At 42.9% G+C, this 21,828-nt stretch overlaps 2 protein-coding genes across 2 annotated transcripts; both read left to right on the top strand.

The window, feature by feature from the left end:
- The first annotated feature begins 1,224 nt into the window (after nt 1-1,224).
- hcrtr2 (hypocretin (orexin) receptor 2) lies at nt 1,225-12,538 on the top strand. Its single transcript, XM_018749309.2, has 7 exons — nt 1,225-1,471; nt 3,217-3,395; nt 5,825-6,068; nt 8,331-8,446; nt 9,099-9,319; nt 11,190-11,311; nt 12,369-12,538. The coding sequence occupies exons 1-7, from the start codon at nt 1,225-1,227 to the stop codon at nt 12,536-12,538; spliced, it is 1,299 nt and encodes a 432-aa protein (XP_018604825.2).
- A 1,789-nt stretch (nt 12,539-14,327) lies between these two features.
- gfral (GDNF family receptor alpha like) lies at nt 14,328-21,561 on the top strand. Its single transcript, XM_029250845.1, has 5 exons — nt 14,328-14,403; nt 19,533-19,863; nt 20,922-21,169; nt 21,275-21,355; nt 21,476-21,561. The coding sequence occupies exons 1-5, from the start codon at nt 14,382-14,384 to the stop codon at nt 21,559-21,561; spliced, it is 768 nt and encodes a 255-aa protein (XP_029106678.1). The 5' UTR covers nt 14,328-14,381.
- Nucleotides 21,562-21,828: the final 267 nt, after the last annotated feature.

The following is a 21,828-nucleotide window of genomic DNA, read 5'->3' on the forward strand; positions in this document are numbered from 1 at the left end:
ATTTATTCATTTAGCAGACACTTTTCTCCAAAGCGATGTACATCTCATGGATAATAAAATGTGTACGTTATATTAGCAGTGATTTATTTATTTCCCTGCTATTTCCCTGCAGAAAACTTTCATCTTCTGTGAGCTGAATTAGATGAAAGTGGATAAACAGTAATCTATGAAGACATGTTAAACACCAGAAAAGTGATGCCATGAGAAAAAAGTACAAATACAAGAGTGGGACAAACACTGGGGAAACGCACTTCACTGCCTGAACTTTAGATTTCTTACACAATCATGTAAAGCAGTTCTTTACATTTTATAGCTGAACTCTAGAAGACTTGATTATAGGAGTGAACCAAAGCGTGGGCTATAAGGCTGGGTTTTTAGCAGGAATTAAGAACTGAGAAGACCTTTTTACGGCGATCAGTGATGTCTCTTCAACTCACTAATTATCCCACACCAAGAAATACATGTTTCGCATCGAGCATCTGCAACATTAATATTACGCAGAGAGATACTTCAGCGATACAGTTAATATTCCAGACCTCAGCAGCGCAGATCCTGTGTACCGGTGTGAAAATGTGCGCTGTGATGAGAAAGTCAACTAAAAACAGCCCAGACTTTCGAATGAAAAACAGCGTCGCAATGTACAAATGCGCAAAAATATGAGCGTGCACGAGCCAGCGTCGCACCGAGGTTTATGTTAACATGCAAGTGATGAAAATGCGTCTCGTATGGATTTACTGACTCGGCTCTCTGAGTAAAATGTAAAGACCCAGTAATAATAATAGCAACAACAATATTATTATTATTATTATTATTATTATTATTATTATTATTATTATTATTATTATTATTTACCTTATGGGATACATTATTCTGATTGTTTTGCTATAGGTTTAAACGTTCGCTGAATGTCGGTCCGATCCAGTAGGAACACAGGGAGGATTTCCAGCACTGCTCCATATAAAAAGGTGCGCTCCTCGGTCTGTCGTCACATCTCCATAGGAGCAGGTGGAGGAGCGCATCGTCCACTGATCCAGGGGTCTGCGGAGAGCCGCAGTCCAGAGCGCATCATCTCCAGGTACGGGGGTGCTGAGCAGGGTGGGTCTGACCACAAGATGCTCACCAGGGCATGCTGACCAGAGGGATTTTCACGAGAAGATGCCGAGCAGGGTTATGCTGATCAAAGGATGCTGGGCAGAGCGGGGGATGCTGACCAGAGGATGCTGAATGGAGCGCTCAGCATCACACAGCATGTCGGGAGCCAGTCTGGATGCAGGGTGTGGGAACTGCTCACAGCACCTTCCTCCTGAACTGAACTTCAGTGCGGGAACTCCCCCGTATGAGTCCATGGATGAAGATGAGGAACTTCTCAAGTACATCTGGAGGGAATACCTGCACCCGAAGCAGTACGAGTGGGTCTTAATAGCCGGATACATTGTAGTGTTCTTCGTTTCGCTCATCGGAAACACACTCGGTCAGTTCCAGCCCTCCTTACACTCCATTCCATTCACCTGTAACCTGCATTTCAGTTTTGCTTTATTTTTTTTTTTTTTCTTTTTGCTCTCTAAGCGCGTCGTTGTAGTTATATGTCTGGCAGCAATTACCTAATATCCACATATATTTGTAGGGCTTACTGCGCGTTTCAGACAGACCAATAAACGGGTGTGTGTGTGTGTGTGATTGATACTTCACTAAGAATATTATTAAATCATTGCAGCTTGAATATTCGACACACACACACACACACACACACACACACACACACACCCCTGTGCGTGTCACGTGTGCATATACGTATATGTATATCTGTATACGTGTATATGAATACACGTGTGTATATAAATGTATACATATATATGTATACATAGCCTATATATTAAATGTATACATACGTGTAAAAAACACCTATAATTATATATCTATGCTTATCTGTACATAAATATGTATATATACGACTGTATATAGAGTACGATATATGTACATGACACTTGACTGGTGCAGCAATGGAAATTTTTACAGCTGACATTTTTTTTTTATTTATTAAAAAAGTTGTTAGTGATACATTTTGCACTAAACCCAACCTTGACCAACCCAACCAGAAATCAGTGTTGAAAATCAGCATTGTTTTAATGCCATTCTCTTTCTTGTCATCTCAAGAGTCAACAACACACATCCTACATGCCCTTTGGTCCAGTTTGAGGCAGATCAATTATTTTTTGTGGCTGATACAGTAGATGAAAAATGATTTCATGCTGTAATTTTTTTTCCATACCACTAACAGCATTTATTTCACATCTACATGCTTTAATATGAGGAATTCCTGATCAAATGCTATTTGATACACTTATTAGTTAAAAGAAATGGTTAAATACTCATTAATTATCATGTGAAATATCATGGTACATGCAATATATGGAAAACAAGAATTCATAGCCATTTCACATGATAATGTATAGAGCTCTTGGGTTCATCTTGAAAAGTGGAGATGATGTTTTATTATAACATAGAGAAACAAATGGTTTAATGGCTGAACCCTCTAAACAGAAACTACATCACTATAAATTTTTCAGAATGCTTATATTTTTATTTTCTAAATGCTTTTTGCTGAAATTGTTCTTTTTAATATATAGATGTACCAGTCTTGTGGTGATCAAGGGATGTACTGCTGCTGCAACTTGATCACATGACACTAAAAAATTGTAATGAAGTTGTTCCTGAATTTACCTTTATCTTCTGCGTTGCCTGTTGTAGCCTGATGTTTCTCGAACTGTCTAGTTTGTGGCAACATTTCTTTTCTCTCTAACTCATTAGTGCTTCACCAGTAACATAATGAGGCATTCAATTCCAAACATTAATTTTTTTTTAGCTGACAGCTCTTCTTGCAAAAGCATACTGTAAGCATACTGGTAGACTGGTTAAAGGTTATTGTTAATATATTACTGCAGGAAAGTGAAATTTCCATGTCTGCTTCAATTTAAATTTAATATATTTTGTACACTATCAAACTACTATTGTATATTAGGCAGCAGAGGTCAGATCTGAAAATTATGATGACTATGATCAGTTTTATATGCAGGTGGTCCTTAAGGTTTCTATGAATGCTGGCATTTTGGATGCATCTTTTCCAGACTGATGGGAATTGGGCCCAATTTCAGGGACAAATGTCTACACGGAACACAATTTAAATAGCGACGCTGATGACTGTGTCCTTGTTTTCAGTCTGCTTCGCTGTGTGGAAGAACCATCACATGCGAACCGTGACCAACTACTTTATAGTGAACCTGTCTTTTGCTGACGTCCTGGTCACCATCACCTGTCTGCCAGCAAGCCTGGTGGTGGACATCACAGAAACATGGTTCTTTGGGGAAACCCTTTGCAAAGTGTTGCCGTACTTACAGGTGAGAGGAGGACTGAAGTTTTGTGTCAACCTGTCTTTCTCTTTATTATCTCAGGATCATTTGCAAATGTGGACAAGAAGACACAACTCTGGATGTCTGGATTCAATAGTTTTGATTCTGGAGCTCTTATGCAGGGTGAGATTTTGGAGAGAAGGGGGTCAAAACCAGTTCTTCTCTGTCTTTTGCTGCAGGGGAAATCCTTTCCCACTGTAAAGCAGGGGCTTAAATAGGGGAGTCATGGCAACTAGGTGTTTGTTAATGGTAGCTAAGTGTTGCATGGGCACTAACATGGTGAGCAGGTGTAGGTGTTGGTGTTTGCATAATTTTCCATGCATGGTGATGGTAATGAGCTGTAGTCCATTCTGTTTGTATGTGTGTTGTGTTCCGTATACTTTATGTGTATATATATCTTTTGTCTTCCTATCTGCCACATACTGTACATATTCTGCCAGTGTAATTTAATGACATTTAATTAATTAAGAATCAGTGCCAAACCCCAGAATTATGCTATTTTTCTATTTAGACAGACGTGTTTGGGCCTTGCTGATCCCTCTGATCTCTCATTAAAAGTGAATCCCATTGACTGAGCATCAGTGGATGTCTTGTACCCAAGTTCTGTGTCCTTCTTGAACTTTTTGATTATTATGATTTTTAGAACACGCCTTGAAATGTAAAGACAATTGCCTCAAGCAATATGGCAATTTGACTGTTGTTCCATTGTGAGCCCTGTGAAATTACACCTCCTGTATTTTATATCAGCCCGTCTGAGCTGATCTTAACTGTTGCTCAGTTGGAAATGAAACACCTTCTTGAGTGTGGGCACTTGATTCTTACGCCATCCAGTTTTCCAGTGAGCAGTCCGGTTTTGATTATTAGTTGTGCTATCAAGTGAGAATCACAGGAATGAGAAGTAGCGGGTTTTATTGTCAGGCTTTCACATTCACTGGGGTAGACTGTTTAATGTCTCAGAGAGCTTTACATCTTGTCAGATTCCATGTCATACATTCAGTGCAGCAGAACTATTCTAAGTCATTTAATAAAGTTTGGCATTTTTTTTTAGAAATTAAATGAAAAGTAGTTGAGTTCAGTAGCTGTGGAAAAGGTGTGGAAATCATAATGATTTATTAATTTTATACATTTAAGACTTAAGATTTTGATTTTATAAGCTTATTTTAGTATTTCATACAGGAATAATGACTATCCATATAGGGTCTGTACACTTTCAAGCAGCGCTGTACAAGAATGTCATTCTAACACAATGCATAGAGTATGTTACCAAATATTAAATAATATTTTGATAATACTTTCGCAAGATTCAGTCAAAAAAAATACCAGATATTCATGGGAAGAAATAAGAAAGCCAAACTGATTTCACCGAGGCTTTAGAGTGTCATGGATTGGTAAGAATGCATTGAATTCCAATTTTCCTGTGACGTAGTAGATACATATGAGGTGGACAAAATATTAGGAACAGCAAACAATATGTGAAGATGAAATACTTGTACAGAACAATAGCTTGTATAACAAAGGACAACCCTTAGCCATTAGAACTCAGGCCTTCCATGGGTGCAGTCGTACAACTTCAGAGCTGAGTGCACATGAATACCAGGCCAGTGCGAGCAAAGGCCTGTTTTTCTTTGAGAGATGAAGAACCCGGAAACTTACTTAATAATTTTTCAGTTGTAGACTATGTACATTGTTTGTTTTGGGAGGTCGCAGCGGGTTCAGCTGGTGCCCGCTGGGTCCGGGGTTCGAGTCCTGCTTGAGGTGCCTTGGCGTCCCATCCCCTCCCCATCTGGTCTTGTGCTCTGTGTTGCCGGGCTAGGCTCCAGCTCGCTGCGACCTCGATCAGGGCAAGCGGTTGTTGATGATGGATGGATGGATGGATGGATTTTGGAGGTAAACAAAGAGGAATGTACTGTGGTACTCATGAAAGTGCTCAACTGGGCATGTTGGAATTATCCTCTTGAAATATAGGAACACATCTATTTCACCTCTGAAATTTTTTGCAATTGTTGACAGCACTGCTTTTTTGCTGATAAGCTTGTCCGCGATTCTGATATTTTCTCCTTTTGGCTGCCACGATGACACCGCTCCCTTTGGCACTTAATTTATTAAAAATGTTTCTTGTTTTTGTGACCAGTGCACTTTGGCATCGATTATTTGGCACCATTACTTTGTTAGCTGTGTGTTATAGGTACATCAAGGTAAATCAAGGCAATTGGCCTCCACCTTAATATGACTGACCTGTACAGCAACTTTTATTCTTCTTCTTATTATTATTATTATTATTATTATAAATAAAACATAGTAACAAATGTTCAGTCAAAAAAGGAATAAGCCACCTTCTTGTTCAGGGAACTCTGGGAAAAACCACAAACCAGACAAGTGAGACCCCTTTTTTTCTGTGTCTTCTGTCCCGCCCTCAGACAATCTCGGTCTGCGTGTCGGTGTTGACTCTGAGCTGCATCGCCCAGGACCGATGGTACGCCATCTGCCACCCGCTAATGTTCAAGAGCACGGCCCGGAGGGCCCGCAGGAGCATCATCCTCATCTGGGCTGTGTCCTGCATCACCATGATCCCGCAGGCTGTGGTGATGAAGTGCACCAGCCTCGTGCCCGAGCTCACCAACAAAACCAGCCTGTTTACTGTGTGCGACGAGCACTGGGGCGGTGAGCTCCTTTCATAGTGTACTCCAGCTGTCCGTTATCAGTAACTGCTTATACAATGGAGGGTTGCGATGATCCGGAGCCAAGCATAAGATGTGAGGCAAGGCACACCCTGGATGGGACGCCAGTCTGTCCACAAGGCAATCACATGTTCTCATTCTCTCTCTCTCTTTTTCACACGCACACAATCACTTTAAGGACAATTTGAAGTAATCATTTAATCTGAAAGATGTCTTTGGACTGTGGGAGGAAACCAGAGCACCGGGAGGAAACCCATACTAATACAAGAAAGTGCAAATTCACACTCAGCTGGATTCGATCCCACATCCAAACCTGGAGCCCAGGGGCTCTGAGGCACCAGTGCTACAGTACAGTGCGTCCCCATGTGCAACTCACTGCTCAAGATGAGAAAAAGATATTAACTGGAAACACGGGGCAGCTGTTAGTGTAGTGGTTTGAGTTGCTGACTTTAGGCCCAACGGTTGCAGGTTTGAATCCCAACTAATCCCAACTCCAGTTAATACTACAGTACCCCTGAGAAAAGAACCCAAAAATTGCTCCAGTAAAAATCACTCAGCTGTATAAATGGGCGAATAATTGAACGTTGCTTTGGAGAAACGCGTCAGCTGAACAAATAAATATAAACCAATCTCCATGATGCTCTGGGTGTCTGCAGGGTGTTTTAGTGAATAGTTTGCACAAGCATCCTGCTCTAAACTTTCCTCTCAATACAGATTATTTAGGTATGCTATTAACTTTGCTGTATGCACCTGTTATTTTACTTGGATTTCTACATTTTACTAGCAGAGACAATGTTCATTGTAGGGTTTTCCATGACAGATCTGTTCTATATAGCAAAGACGACTCTTTTCTTGCTTTGTCTTTACTTGCTAAATTCCTGTGAAGCGCCTGGGTAGGGTAGGTACTGCTGCCGTCCTTCTCGAAGTCTGATTTCTGTCAAAAGCAATCAGTCTTCAAATTATTTCATAAGCGATATGGAGACTAAGAGAACGTCGATGTATCACATATTCGCTTGTGATTGCGAGAGCAGCGCAGTAGAGAGACTGAAGTCGCGCTCCTTGCCAATCGGCCTGTTATGTCTGAGGCTCAGGGGGAAGGAAACAAATACTGGGCGGTTCAGCATTTGACAGGCGCTATTCCCTGTGCAGCCTCCTCGTGACAGCCCGCTTCCCCATGAATAAATAACTCTTAATAATAAAATAAATAAATAAATCAATAACTGTGAGGCTGCACATCCACTCGGGTGGATTCTGTTGCTGCCTAATGTTGGTGCGAAAGGTGGACGCTTCAAAATCCATTTGTTTTCTGCAATAAATCACTCAAAGTTAAAAAATAAATACATAAATAAAATTAAAATGGCTGTCATGTTTATTAGTGAAAGAATGAAATATTACAAGGTTTTCGGTCTGTTATGATGACTTGAAGTCTGGAATTTCTACAATCTATGGTGGCTCACGGTTGGCAGGGTGATGAGGTTAGTTATTTTCCCTTGAAGGATCTGGGTTCGAACCTTGGTTGGAAGGGCAGTCAGTCGCAGGGAAGCCACACACAACAGGCAATTTCGTATCACCAGTTCACCCGGACTGCAGGAGGAAACCAGAGCACCCAGAGGAAACCCATGCAAAGAGTCCACTCCTACTCATTACACTTGATGAAGGCACTTACCTTGAATTGCTCCAGTAAAAATGACCCAGCTGTGTAAATGAATACAGAATTGAAAATACCTTTATATAATATACTTCACACTGTAAGTCATTTAGCAAAAAAAAAAAAGGGTCAACTTTATGAATAAGAAATAATAGTTTGAAAGTTAAGACAAATAAACTGGAACTTAAATCCTGTGGTGGTAGAGTGGTGCCGTGAGTAGCACTGTCACTTCACAGCACCTAGACTGGGTGTGGGTTTGACTCTGGTTGTCTTTGTATTGTGTTTGCATGTTCTCCCTGTCTCTGCATGGGTTTCCTCTGGGTGCTCTGGTTTCCTCCTGCAGTCCAGGTGAACTGGTGATGTTAAATTGCCTGTTGTGTGTGACTGGGTGTGTGTGGCTACCCTGTGGCTGACTACCCTTGCAGCCAGGGTTTACCCCCTTAGGCTTTTTCCAAGTGATTCCAGGATGGGCTCTGGACTTCTGCAACCCTGACCAAGACATGCGATTACCGAAAATAAATATTAAATCATATTTTTTTACTCTCCTTGACTTAGTTACATGTTTGTATTCATAGCTTTTTCTTCTTTGAATTGCAGACGAGATCTACCCCAAAGTTTACCACACGTGCTTTTTCATCGTCACCTACTTTGCCCCGTTGTGTCTCATGGTTTTGGCCTACATCCAGATATTCCACAAGCTCTGGTGTCATCAGGTGCGTGCGCCTCTTAGACTGCCAGAATAACTTCATTAGAGCAAAGCTCGTCTCCCACTCCACATGATTACATTTAGCTGTTATGATAATTAATAAACCAGATCTCATTGGTTCCAGAACACTCTGGATGGCGAACCAAGGCTGTCGTCTGGCTATTTAAAATGCGAGAGTAACGTGTGAATTCAGCAGCACGCATCCACTGTACACCTCAGTGTCCCAAGACTATGCCACTGTTACACTGGGAAAATACTTATTTTCAAACAGTTGATCTGTGACTGTCGTGATCATACAGGACTTTATGTTTCTAATGACCCAGCAAGGGCTGGCACAGATAAACTCACTCCTCCCATCCATGCACGCATAAACACACTTGGGATCTATCACACACACATTGTCTGAAACTGCTTGCCCCAAGCAGGGTCGTGGCAAGCCAGAGCCTAACCCAGCAACACAGGGTGTAAGGCCAAGGGGGAAGGGAACACACCCAGGATGGGACAGTAGTCCTCCGCAAGGCACCCCAAGCAGGGCTCGAACCACAAACCTACCACACAGCAGGCCCTGGCTGAACCCACCATACCACTACTCCCCCTGAGTTTGTTAATAGAAGAAAATGACTTCCAGCTTTATTAATAAAGAAATTGACCTTTTCCAGATTCCTGGGTCATCCTCCCTGCTGCAAAGGAAGTGGAGGTCCCTGCAGTGCTCGGCCCAGGTGCCCGGGGCGGGAGAGCCACTCAGGGTCCGCACGAGTGCTGTGTCAGCAGAAATCAAGCAGGTTCAAGCCAGGCGCAAGACGGCGCGCATGCTGATGGTGGTGCTGCTTGTGTTCGCTCTCTGCTACCTGCCCATCAGCGTGCTCAACATCATGAAGAGGTACAGAAAGTCAGCTGAGGCACTAAGCAGCTTCAAATCCTAAACACAGTAATTGCTCAATTTATGAAATCAAAACATTCCTGAAGACGCTGCCCATACCAAAACTTTGGATGCCAAAAACCAATTTCCAAGTATTGTAACTGAGAAATATAAAAATGCCCATCAGAAAACCCCAAACAACTTTTTTTCTAAATATTACTCAGACAATGTAAAACACCTATATAACTATCAAGCCATGATTTCAGCACAATACAAAACATTTACATTTATTCTTTAGCAGATCCTTTTTTTTTCAAAGTGCAGTTTATCTCAGAAATCAATACAAAACTGCAACAGATGGAGAGTTCTAGATGCAGACACGTGAATCACTTCATGATTATCAAATGCGTAATGAAGTAATAAATTTGTATGTTTCTAGGCAGCACGTTTCGGAAACTGCTTGTGTTTTCTTTAAGTCCAGTAGACAGCACCAACATTTATGTAAAAAAATAAGTGTATTCAGTGATTTAAAATAAACAAACAAGGAAACTTACTGTAATGAACTGTTACTGTGCTCAGTGAGTGCGAAGAAGAACAGTTTACTGTGAGCTGTAGTGTGTGGAGGAGGGAGGAGGCTTGGCAGTCATTGTTGCACTATCACTGCACAGTCTTGTGGAAACAATGCAAACACAATAGAGGAAAGTCCCAACTACAGTACATTACGGCGCTGCTACTTCACAATACGTGACCTCCAAGACCTCGACCAAGAGCCAAAAATTTCTGATATAAAGAATCAAGGAATGCCTATATGTGCTTTGTTTGATATGACCGCAATACTTTTTTGGCTTAAATAAAACGTCCGAAAAATGTTCACTTGTAGAAATGTCTTGAATCACTAATGCCTGTAAGAACTTTCACATAAGTAAGCCATAAATAACAAGCAAATGTAAGACCTGCTGGTAGGAATGAACAGAATTCTAAAGAAGTAACATAAAGGGCAAACATTATCTTCAACAATCTTTTTTACCCTAGGTCTTGCGTTAATACCCTTTTGTTAAGACTTGTCCCTTATCCCTCTTTCAAAAGTTGCCTGGCTGGTTGCTAAGCAGACAGTGAACACATTTTTTTACCAGACCATTCAGTCAGGCTTAAACAGAACCAGTTACCTGTATTATCCAGATACAGGTTGGTGGAGGTTGATCACAAGCGCCAGTACATGAGTACATTACTGCTTACACTTCAATTTCAGCTGTATGCCGTTCAGACACAGTTTATTTTAGAGGAATCTGCTGCACATGATCCTTGTAGAACGTGTCACTCTGAAATACCAGCATTCATTGTTTAGTTTATCTCTCGACATTCAGGGATCACAGGCAGCGGTTCTAAATTCCTGATGCAGCAGCTCTTTGCTCAGCTGAGGAGGTTCAGTATAGCAATCCAGTTACGGGCATAAAGGGCTTAAAAACATAAACAGGTTAAAAAAACAGTCACTGATATATTTACCTTCTATAAGACATAGCCTGATATGCATAAATGTCAATGACATATACATTGTCCTGAAAAACACATAGTATCAGCTACCAATATTTTTCTTCTGTGCTGACATCTCCCTCTCCATAAGGTGAATATCTAAATATTATGAAGTGTTATGAAGCAGTTCATACAAGAGCAAGTCAAAAACAATCCGTAATATAATTAGAAAAAAACTTAAATAGTGATTTTGTATTACTTTCCATTGTCTTTGAATAAGTTCAGTGATATTCTGATTAATGAAAGAAAGGAGAAGGCAGGGAGAAAATTTCTGACATGTGTTGCTGAGTTCTGCTTTGAGTGGTTACTTATTGTGAGCACATCTCTGAAACTGATACTGACATCTGCGGGTTTATTTCAGGGTCTTCGGAGCATTCAAGAACACAAACAACAGAGAGACGGTGTACGCCTGGTTCACTTTTTCACACTGGCTCATATACGCCAACAGTGCTGCTAACCCGATCATTTATAACTTCCTTAGTGGTGAGTTTCACATCTTCTCTTTAAAAATTTTAACCTCCTACCAGTGGAGGGAAACTGCACAGAAAGCTGAGCAGTAGCTCAGAAGTGACCCTTACTGGTGACGGTGGCACATTGCAAGGTGGAGCTATGACGTAACCAATTTAGCATACACTTTATCAATACTATATAACTGGATAATGTCATGTCTTTGCAAGTATACCTCAACAGTCCTAGAAATGATTATTTCACTGTTTTACAAAGTGGCTTGTGGCTGAAGGTGGAGCAACAAGTACCGTACAGTTTAAGGACACAGGCTTGTTTCCAAAAGGCTGCTGGTTCAAATCCCACTTCCAGTTGCAACAATAGTAGCCTTGAACAAGGAACATACTATATAAATGGTTAAAACACTTTAAGATGCTTTAGACAAAGGCATTAGCTATGACAGTAAATAATCCTATATGGCATAATGACTAAATGTCACTAGGCAAAAGTCTGGAAAATCACAGATTATGTTTGTTCGTCTATATTTTTATACCGGAGCATTTAGAATAATCACACACACATACACACTGCCTACAACTGCTTGTCCCAAGGCGAGCCGGAGCCTAACCCAGCAACACAGGGCACAGGGCTAAGGGGGGGAGGGGACACAGCCAGGACAGGATGCCAGTCCACCGCAAGGAACCTCAAGCAGGACTCAAACCCCAGACCCACCACAGAGCAGTTCCTAGCCAAACCTGCTGCACCACCATGTCACCACACCCTCCGCCCCCCCCGACTTAGAATAATTTAGTGAGGCAATGGTACAATGGTAAACCTAAAATGACTGATCCAGTTATAGAGCTGGACGATTTTTACTGGAGAAATGTGGGATAAGTAACTTGCTCAAGGAGTCTACAGCAGTACATGTGATTTCAAACTAAGTGTTAACCGCTGCGCCACCTGCTGACCATCCTATGTACTTAATGAATACACTGGAGCACATACTATAGGCTATCTGCGGTTCTGGGCTTAGGAAGGTGGACTTTCCTCAGTGGAAATGGATTCCACTAAAATGCTCCTTTCCATGTCTCAACAGGGAAGTTTCGCGAAGAGTTCAAAGCTGCGTTTTCCTGCCGCTGTTTCGGGCCGAATCCCGACGACGGCAACCGGGTAAGGGGGGGGACCAGTACCGAGAGCCGCAAATCCCTGTCCACACAGGTCAGCAATTTTGATAACATCTCTCGGATCTCCGACCAGGTGGTCTAGTCCCACGGACACCTCGAAGACACCCCCCCCCCAACCCACGCACCCCCCACACCGTCCTCGTCCTTCCCGCTGCGCGGCGTGGCGCGGCGGTCGCGCCCGTGGAGTCCGAGCCAATTCCCCGAGCGCAAGAGGGGAGAAGCGGACAGCGGTGAGGAGCACCAGCACAAGCTGAGATCTTTTGTTTGCTTTATCCGTCAGGACGGAGATCCGCAGTCGGCGGCATCCAGCTGCGACAACAACAGCAGCTCCGCACAGCTGGGCAAGGATGGAAACGCTGCCCCCGCGGGGGTACCGGTGTCCAGCGGTGTCCGGCGGAGCCACGCGCGGCCGACACGAGCCGAAGCGAATGGGAGAGTCGGACTAAAAATCACTGCGACAAACACGCGTGGAGAGTGAAAACGTCACGCGTGTGCGTGTGGTGCTGTGTGTGTGTGTGTGTGCCGCGAAGGTGGGTGGATGGCCCGCTGAGCTCGGTTTGTAGACGCGGTGCGCGACACTGCGCAGTACAGCGCAGTGCAGTACAGCGCAGTACAGTTCTGTTGCGTTCTGCTCGCGCCACTTTCCGTCAGTCCCCTTGGTGTAAAAGTACAGTCCTGACGTGCTGCAAACTTTTTTTCATTTTTTTTTTTTTAAATGACGGTCATGCCACAGAACTTAAAATTACTGCACTGAACGGATGAATATCAACTGAGTTATGAAACATGAATGTATGGCATTTATATGACTGTGGCAACACTGTATATTTACATGTATTTATTTAGCAAACGTGAATTCCAATGAACTCTGTGCAGTGTTATGAGCTCACACACTGCTAGATACTACTACTTACATCCATGGAACACACTCTCTCTGTCACTCACACTATGGGTGAACCTGAACAGCACGTATTCGGACTGTGGGAGGAAACCGGAGCACCCGGAGGAAACCCACGCAGACACGGGCAGAACATGTAAACTCCACGCAGACTGAGTGGGGATCGAACCCACAACCTCTCGCACCACCCAGGCGCCGTGAGACAGCAGCGCTGCTCCAGTACATGATGATCTACTAATTTTTTTTTTCTTTAAAGACAGTAAAACATTCTATGATCTGTTATTATATGGAAATGGCTTGAAAATGTTTTTTTTTTTTAAATTGAAATTTGCGTTGTGTGCTTTTTTTTTCTTCAAAAAATTTGTGCTTCACCGAAGACAAGTGAACTGCACTGCAACAACTCTTACTAGTAGTGTTTTTCGTGCTTTCTTTTGGGCTTTTCTCTACTAACCCATGACACGTCGTGCAATAGTCATATGTCTTCATTACTGTTCCTGGGAAACGACTCGTACAGGACACAGAGCACAGTAAACACAGTAAAGATGTGCGGTGACTGTTTATTCCATGATAAAGCTCCTGAATTGTTTTCTTCAGGAAACGCACATTTGGTGTTTTGTTTTCCTTTACGTACAGTATATTTCAGAAATAAAGTTTTACCTTTTCAAACTCGCTGTTTTTAAAGTTCCGCTATAATTAAAGCTGCTTTTAAAAGTGTTTTAAGTTCTTTCGTTCAATGACATCGCAGAGCAAGCAGTTTCGTATGAATTCTTTTATTTTTCAGTCTTTGTTTAATAAACATAACAGCATAACAACTTCACCTAAAATAATAATAATAATAATAATAATAATAATAATAATAATAATAATGTTCCTGTCAATTTACGTCATGTGGATAGTGGCGTGACGTCGTGCTTGGGTAGAGTGTGACGTCAAACAAAGGTGCGCGTGTCCCATCCCGGCTCGCCTTTGCTCCTCGCGACAAGAAGTGTTGTCACTGCTCTCTTAATCTCCTCCTGTCAACCGTTAAACCATGAACATCTGGGCAGTAGTGGGTAAGTCGACTCGCTTCTTATGGCTATACAAGGGGGTGCGCTGATATCATCATCATCATCATCATCATTATTATTATTATTATTATTATTATTATTATTATTATTATTGCCTTTGACTGTGTAAGGAAACCAGAGCAGTTAGAGGAAACCCATGCTCCACAAAGATTTAGTCGGGTTCGAACTCACAGCTCAAGAATCCACAATTATTATTATTATTATTATTATTATTATTATTATTATATTGGACTAGTATGCATTGTGTATCAATGAAGAGAGGGATTTTGACTCATCAGTTGATTTTCTCTTGGGCTGATCTGCTCTGTTTCTGCTGAATCGGTGGAGATGAACTTGTCTGCAGCATTTAAATACTAAGTAAATAATGAACTCACTCACTCATTTTATGCTTCTCTTTAGTCTACTTTGCTCTTAATCTGCGGATGCTGATATTCTTTGAGGCTGAAAGAGAGTATTATCTGAGAACCCCTTTCCTACAAACCTGCCTAGATACTATTTCTTTATGCAGGCAGAATATGCATTTAAAAATATTTTAAATGTATAAATAACAATAAAAATGTATTATAGACACATGTGTGCATGTATACATATATATATATATTATATACATCCATCCATTGTCAACAACCACTGTATATGTATGTATTATACATATTTTTTTATTATATATTTTATCTGTTTTATTTTATTGCTTGCACATTTTTTTGCCCGTTTCCTTCCTCCTGAGGTGTCCATCTCCCTCTTCCAGCAATCCTGGGAGTTCACATTATGTACACAGTGCCCTTGAGGACCAGCGAGTGTGTGGCCGTGCTGGAGGCTTGTGTAGCAGGATCAGCGATGTGCAGGAGTGGATGGGAGCTCCTCAAAAGTGTGTGTGGCTCCAAGGGTATGGCGACCGCGACGCGCAGCAGCTCGTGGGCTCGGGACTTTACCATTCGCTCGGCCCTGTCGTCTAATTCAATAGTTTCCAGACATGGCGTGAGAATGATTAGGTAGAGCGTTGAAAACGAGAGCATTTCCTGTGCTCAGCACAGAAATAAAACACGGTAAACTTAATAAAACACCTCTAGAGGAGGGTGGCGCATATGTTATATAAAAGGATCAATGACACTATTTTAATGTGTGTTTCTACCGCTGTCATTTTGGATGCCTAAATAACAGAGCGACACCAGCAACCGCAATAATTTAAAGTGCTCGGTCAGATGATCAGAATTTAAAATTTTATCCGCACCGACACGCAGGGTCACGATGAAAGAAAGCAGGTCTGTTATTATATGAAATGTGGCAAGAGCCGTGAAACCATGGGCCGTGATGCTTTCCTCCGCTCCCGGGTTCGCGATACAGATGGGAGCTGCAGAATAATGGGAACACGGTACTGTGGCGCCACTGTCCAGTACATGATAGAACGCTTCCCGCAGTGTAGGGGCTGTCTGTGCGTGGAGGGGACCTACTGCAGCACCGGGCAACTGCTGAACCCACAGTGCATCACTGATTCAGGTGGAGTACCTGTCATCAGTCTTCCTCTTTCTCCTCATCCTCTTCTATCTCTCCATACTCACTTGGTTGTGCTGATTCAGCCATTGCTTTGCAGTTAGAAGGACGTCGGTTCGAGTCCCATCTCTGCTTTAGTACCCTTGATAAAGGAACTTACCCAGAAATGACACTGTAGAACTTACCTAGCTGTATAAATGAGTAAATTATTTTAAGCATGTGGTGGCACGGTGGGTTGGACCGGACCCTGCTCTCCGGTGGGTCTGAGGTTCGAGTCCCGCTTGGGGTGCCTTGCGATGGACTGGCGTCCCGTCCTGTGTGTGTCCCCTCCCCCTCCAACCTTATACCTTGTGATGCTGGGTTAGGCTCTGACTCCCCGCGACCCTGTATGGGACAAGTGGTTCAGACACTTACATACATAAGTGTGTATTATATACGCACACATATATACTGTGTATATATACAGTATATTCTATGTATACTGTATATATAAACATATATCTTGTAAGCATTTTAAAATATGTATAAAATACATACATACATAATGCTTGCATAAAAAGTGTGCATTGTTTTTATAACATATATATATATATATATATACACATACACAAGGGGTACGGTGGCGCAGTGGGTTGGACCACAGTCCTCCTCTCCGGTGGGTCTGGGGTTCGAGTCCCGCTTGGGGTGCCTTGCGGCGGACTGGCGTCCCGTCCTGGGTGTGTCCCCTTCCCCCTCCGGCCTTACGCCCTGTGTTGCCGGGTAGGCTCCGGTTCCCCGTGACCCCGTATGGGATGAGTGGTTCAGACACTTATATACATATGTGTGTATTATATACGCACACGTATATATACAGTATATTCTATGTATACTGTATATATAAACATATATCTTGTAAGCATTTTAAAATATGTATAAAATACATACATACATAATGCTTGCATAAAAAGTGTGCATTGTTTTTATAACATATATATATATATATATATATACACACACACACACACACACATTTTCAGAACCGCTTGTCCCATACGGGGTCGCGGGGAACCGGAGCCTACCCGGTAACATATATATATATATATAAAGCTAACGTGCATTAAGTAATTGATGTTAATTAATTTAATGCAAGTTACTATATGCAAGAAATTAATTGTACTTATGCATCCATCCATCCATTTCCAACCGGTTGTCCTGATTAGGGTCATGGTGATCCAGAGCCTATCCCGAAAGCACTGGGTGCAGGGCTGAGGATGGGATTTCCTTATACATTATGTAGTTATATACACACATAATAAGCAACAAAGAAAATCTGTTTGGTTACTTTCTAACCTAGCTACAATTGTTTATTATTTATTTATGGAGTTAATTCACCTGGTGTTCTAAGTGAGATGCTCTCAGTGACCTGCCACCTGATCCACACACTCCCTTTTATTTATTTTTGTTAAATAATTCAACGATAAGGATACGTAGCCATTGTAACAACAGCAAAAACAACAGGCAGCGCGTTGCTCAGAGCTGCTGCCTTTGGACTCACTTTGGGTCGAATCCCACCTTCCGCTCTGGTGTCACTGATGTAAAAAGTACCCTGCTGTAAAAATGGATAAATCGTTTTAAGTGGCTTAACGCTGTATGCTGCTTTGGAAAAAAGGTGCCAGCGAAATGATTAAATAATCATTTATGTTAAAATATGAATATATGCGAGCAGGCAGTGAAGCTTCGCACCCCAGTCCGACCCCGAGCTGGACTGGAAGCGAGATGGACGTGGAGCTCCGGACACCGAACCCCAAACACTGCCTGTCCGCCCTGAAAAGCTGCAGCGACTCCCTCCACTGCTGGTCCTCGTACCGTGCGCTGAGGGGGTCTCCTGAGAGCGCCTGCATCCCCGCATGGGACCACCTGAGAAGCACAGCCCTGGTCAACTGCACCTGCCCCCCTAGGGGGCGAAAGGCGATGCGAAAGTGCCTGAGAGTGCAGAACCTTCTGAGTAAAGATCCCTGCAGCCACAACGCCCTCGAACCCCTGGCCTTGAAAGTTGCAGCGGGTCAGATTTACCAGCAAGAGGAGTATTTTGACACGGGTATGATATTCAGAAGCCGTCACATTGTCATCACACAGCACTTTCAGTTTCGCTGCTTCGAGAGAAAGAATAAATGTGTAGAGTCTTGGCCTTCCTTTATGAGCAATTTTTTTTTTTTTAAAGTCTGCTCCCGTAACATAACCGCCACACAATCATTTTATCATTTTTCAATGCGTGGGAGTAATTAATGCGTTTTCTCCAGGCTTCAGAATTTCGGAGTATTTGTGATATCATCGGTGAGCAAACGCTGTGAAATTTTTCTTCTTTTTCACCACCCTGAGATGTTTGTGCCCTTTGCAGCTGAAACGGAGCAGGGCTCTGATATGGAGTGGCACGGAAGCGCTCTCTTCCCACTCGGTAATGTCGAGCAAAATGATCATTACTCCGCTTTCACTACAGTATTTAGAGTACTTTCTTTTTTTTAATTATATATTCTCGTGTGACCCAGCAAAAAAAGAAAAAGAATTGTTTTGGGGCTGTCCAAGTTGTCCATTCCCCACTCCCAAACATGGGGCTTTCTTTGAAAGTATAGAATGTTCTCTTTACTCAGCGTTTTGTCACATACAGCATGGTAGATGCATTTAAAAATGTTTGTCCTCTAGAGTGGACAACATGAATTTCTAGGTCCCGGGAGGATATACTGCATCAAAATCACTTCAACACTCCAAGCAAAGCTGAAAAAAAGACTTTGCTTTAAAATAATATAGTTCTGCTTGAAAGTATCTGAACTCTATAGGGATGCTCATTATTTTTGTATAAAATATTAAAATAAATTTAGAAAATCTAAATGTAAAATCTTAAAACAGACGTAAAATTAATAAACGATTATGATTTACGCAGTGATTATGTTTACCTTCTCAGTTTAACCAATTCAACTTGAGCTTCATTTTTTGGACTACTTCCATGTATCTGCTACACACACGATTTACTCTAAAGTAACTTATCGAATTGGTCATTACACACCTATTGTATCACATAGGAAATACTGATTCTCATTAAACAACCGTGTCGTGGTAAAACTGAGGGACACAGGGGGTTCTTATGTTTGTACATCTGTGTGTTGATGTATTTACCACACTTGTGCACATGTGTGTTGTAGCTGCTGAGTTCAGTGGCTCATTGCCCAACATTGTCTCACAGCGCCTGGGTGGTGCGAGAGAACGTGGGTTCGATCCCTCCTCAGTCTGTGTGGAGTTTGTATCTTCTCCCTGTGTCTTTGTGGGTTTCCCCCATGTCTGTGTGGGTTTCCTCTGGGTGCTCTGGTTTCCTCCCACACTCCAAAGACATGCTGTTCAGGTTCCCCCATAGTGTGTGAATGACATGGAAAGAGTGTGTTTCGCTGATGTATGGATGAGTGACCCAGTGTAAGTAGTGTATCTAGCAGTGTAAGTCACCACGGTGAATAAGGTGTGTGGGCTGATAACACTACATAGTATCCATTGGAAGTTGCTTTGGAGAAAAGTGTCTGCTAAGTGAATAAATGTAAATGTGACTTTACTGAGGAAATTTCCTTGAGAACATGTGAAAAACCTGTGTTTCTCTCCAGTTCCTAAAACCCGAGGATCCTGCTTGTCTGAAATGAAGGTCTGCATTCAGGACAGCGTGTGCAACGCACAGCTCTCAGGCCTCTTTAAGTCGTGCTCGGAGCCCGGGTGCGATGGCGTACGCTGCCAGCGGGCCGCGCGCCGTTTCTATGATGGCCTGCCGCTCGGCGTGGCCGAAATGCTCGTCTTCTGCGCCTGCGAGCCCGACGACCCGCAGTGCCTGAGTGTGAGAGCAGACATCCAGAGCCCCGCATGTCCTGAGCGTCCAGAGGGAACCAGGACGAGGACGTGCCTGGAAGCGCGAGACGACTGCGTGAAGGACCCGCTCTGCAGGTGGGGCTCGTAGAAAGATGGGTGGAACGCTGACGTTGGACTCCGATCATACAGCACATGTTTGTTGTTGCTGCTGAGTTCAGTGGCTCGTTGACCAGTATTTCATGAACGCAAAACTGTCCGCTGAACTGATCCATTTCAGTGTCTGAAATGATAAATATCTGATCCATTTAAACACAGGGTATTATTACTGCATCAATTTAGGGTAAGTACCTTGGTCAAGGGGGGTGCGGTGGCGCAGTGGCGTGGTGGGTTGGCCCGAGTCCTGCTCTCCAGTGGGTCTGGGGTTCGAGTCCTGCTTGGGGTGCCTTGTGGCGGACTGGCGTCCCGTCCTGGGTGTGTCCCCTCCGGCCTTACGCCCTGTGTTGCTGGGTAGGCTCCGGTTCCCCGCGACCCCGTATGGGACAAGCGCTTCTGAAAATGTGTATGTGTGTACCTTGGTCAAGGGGGCACAGTGGTGCAGTGGGTTTGGCCTGTGCCAGCTCTCTGGTCGGTCTGGGGTTCAAGTCCCACTCGGGGTGCCCTGCGATGGCCTGGTGTCCTGTCCTGGGTGTGTCCCCTCACCCTCCAGCCTTGCACCCTGTGTTGCTAGGTTCAGCTCAAGTCAAGCAGTTTCAGTCAGTGTATGTGTGTGTGCATACCTTGATCAAGGGTACTACAATAGGTAACAGGTGTGTGGGGCTCAAACTGATCCCCTACAGGTTATACGCACATGTCCCTAATGCTTTGCAAATGAATGATTTCAATTCCTGACTGGATAACTCGTTACACCTCAACCAGGCATCTACGCTCCTCCACCTTAAGATCATTGATTTTTGCCTTCAGTGTGACGGAAATGAGCTCCCTCTGTCCCTCGGGCCTGCTGAATCCCTCTCAACATTTAAGACGGGCCTCAAATCACATATCTTTCAGACCCATTTCTTCCCTGATCATGTTTTCCACAAACTATCTCTACTTATCTGTTAAAACATTTAACTGTCAACTGACTCTCTATACCGTAAATTCAAATTTAAATCTAAAACTGTTTTTTTTTTTTCATTGAATCTGGCAATACACAGGAAACAGTATGGGACTTTTCAGTCCAAGTGTCTGAGGTCTGAATCGATCTTTTGCCACGCCGGTGAGAGTTGTTTCGGTCCCGTGGACCTGGACCTCATCCTTGGCAGTGATTTTGAGTGCAGGAGGGCCTTCTTTGGTACCATGGGCACTGTCCTCCACCAGCCGTGCACCTGTGATGGGCTCAACAGCGACGATCGCCACGCGTGCCTCTTTTTCCGATCCATTTTTCATGATAAATCACCTTTCGGTGAGTACAGCTGCTTTGGTTTCAATACTTTTCACTGTGATTTCATTTTCAGAGGATTGAGCCATTAAAATGAAACTGTGCATAAAAAGTCTGCCTGTGTTTCAGTTCACGGCCAGAATAAAGGAAATGAGTCACATGAAGCGGCACACGTTGAGAGCAGAGTGCTGGGATTGCCGTGGTTCGGCTGTAAGTCTGTTTCTGCTCGGGTTCTTCAAAGAGAGCTGGTCAGATTAGCCGAGATGCTGTTTCATGACACTGAAATTAGCCTCAACCTAAATTCTTGAAATATTATTTTCTCTTTTTCAGATCAAGTTGTGTTTCTCTTGGTTTGCATCCTCATTATGGTAACCTTGATAACGGGCATCATGGTGGTTTTGCATAAACTTGGGTAAGTCCTCTATATTGATAGGATTAAACAACAATCTTATAAATTCATTATATAATAAAAGTAAAGTAAATTATTAATATGACTACAGCCATAAGCATCCCATGAGCGTAACTCAAGGGTATATTTTTAATTGTCAATTTTTCTAGAGTGTGCCGAAGGACTAAGAAGCAAAGATCTCATCCAACATTTAATACTTGCGATAGTGTTATTATTTACTGATTTTCTGATTTAAACATTTGAATACCGTATCAGTGTGTCAGTGACAAGAGCA

This window comes from Scleropages formosus, chromosome 4 (assembly GCF_900964775.1).
Source record: "Scleropages formosus chromosome 4, fSclFor1.1, whole genome shotgun sequence".
NCBI lineage: Eukaryota > Metazoa > Chordata > Actinopteri > Osteoglossiformes > Osteoglossidae > Scleropages > Scleropages formosus.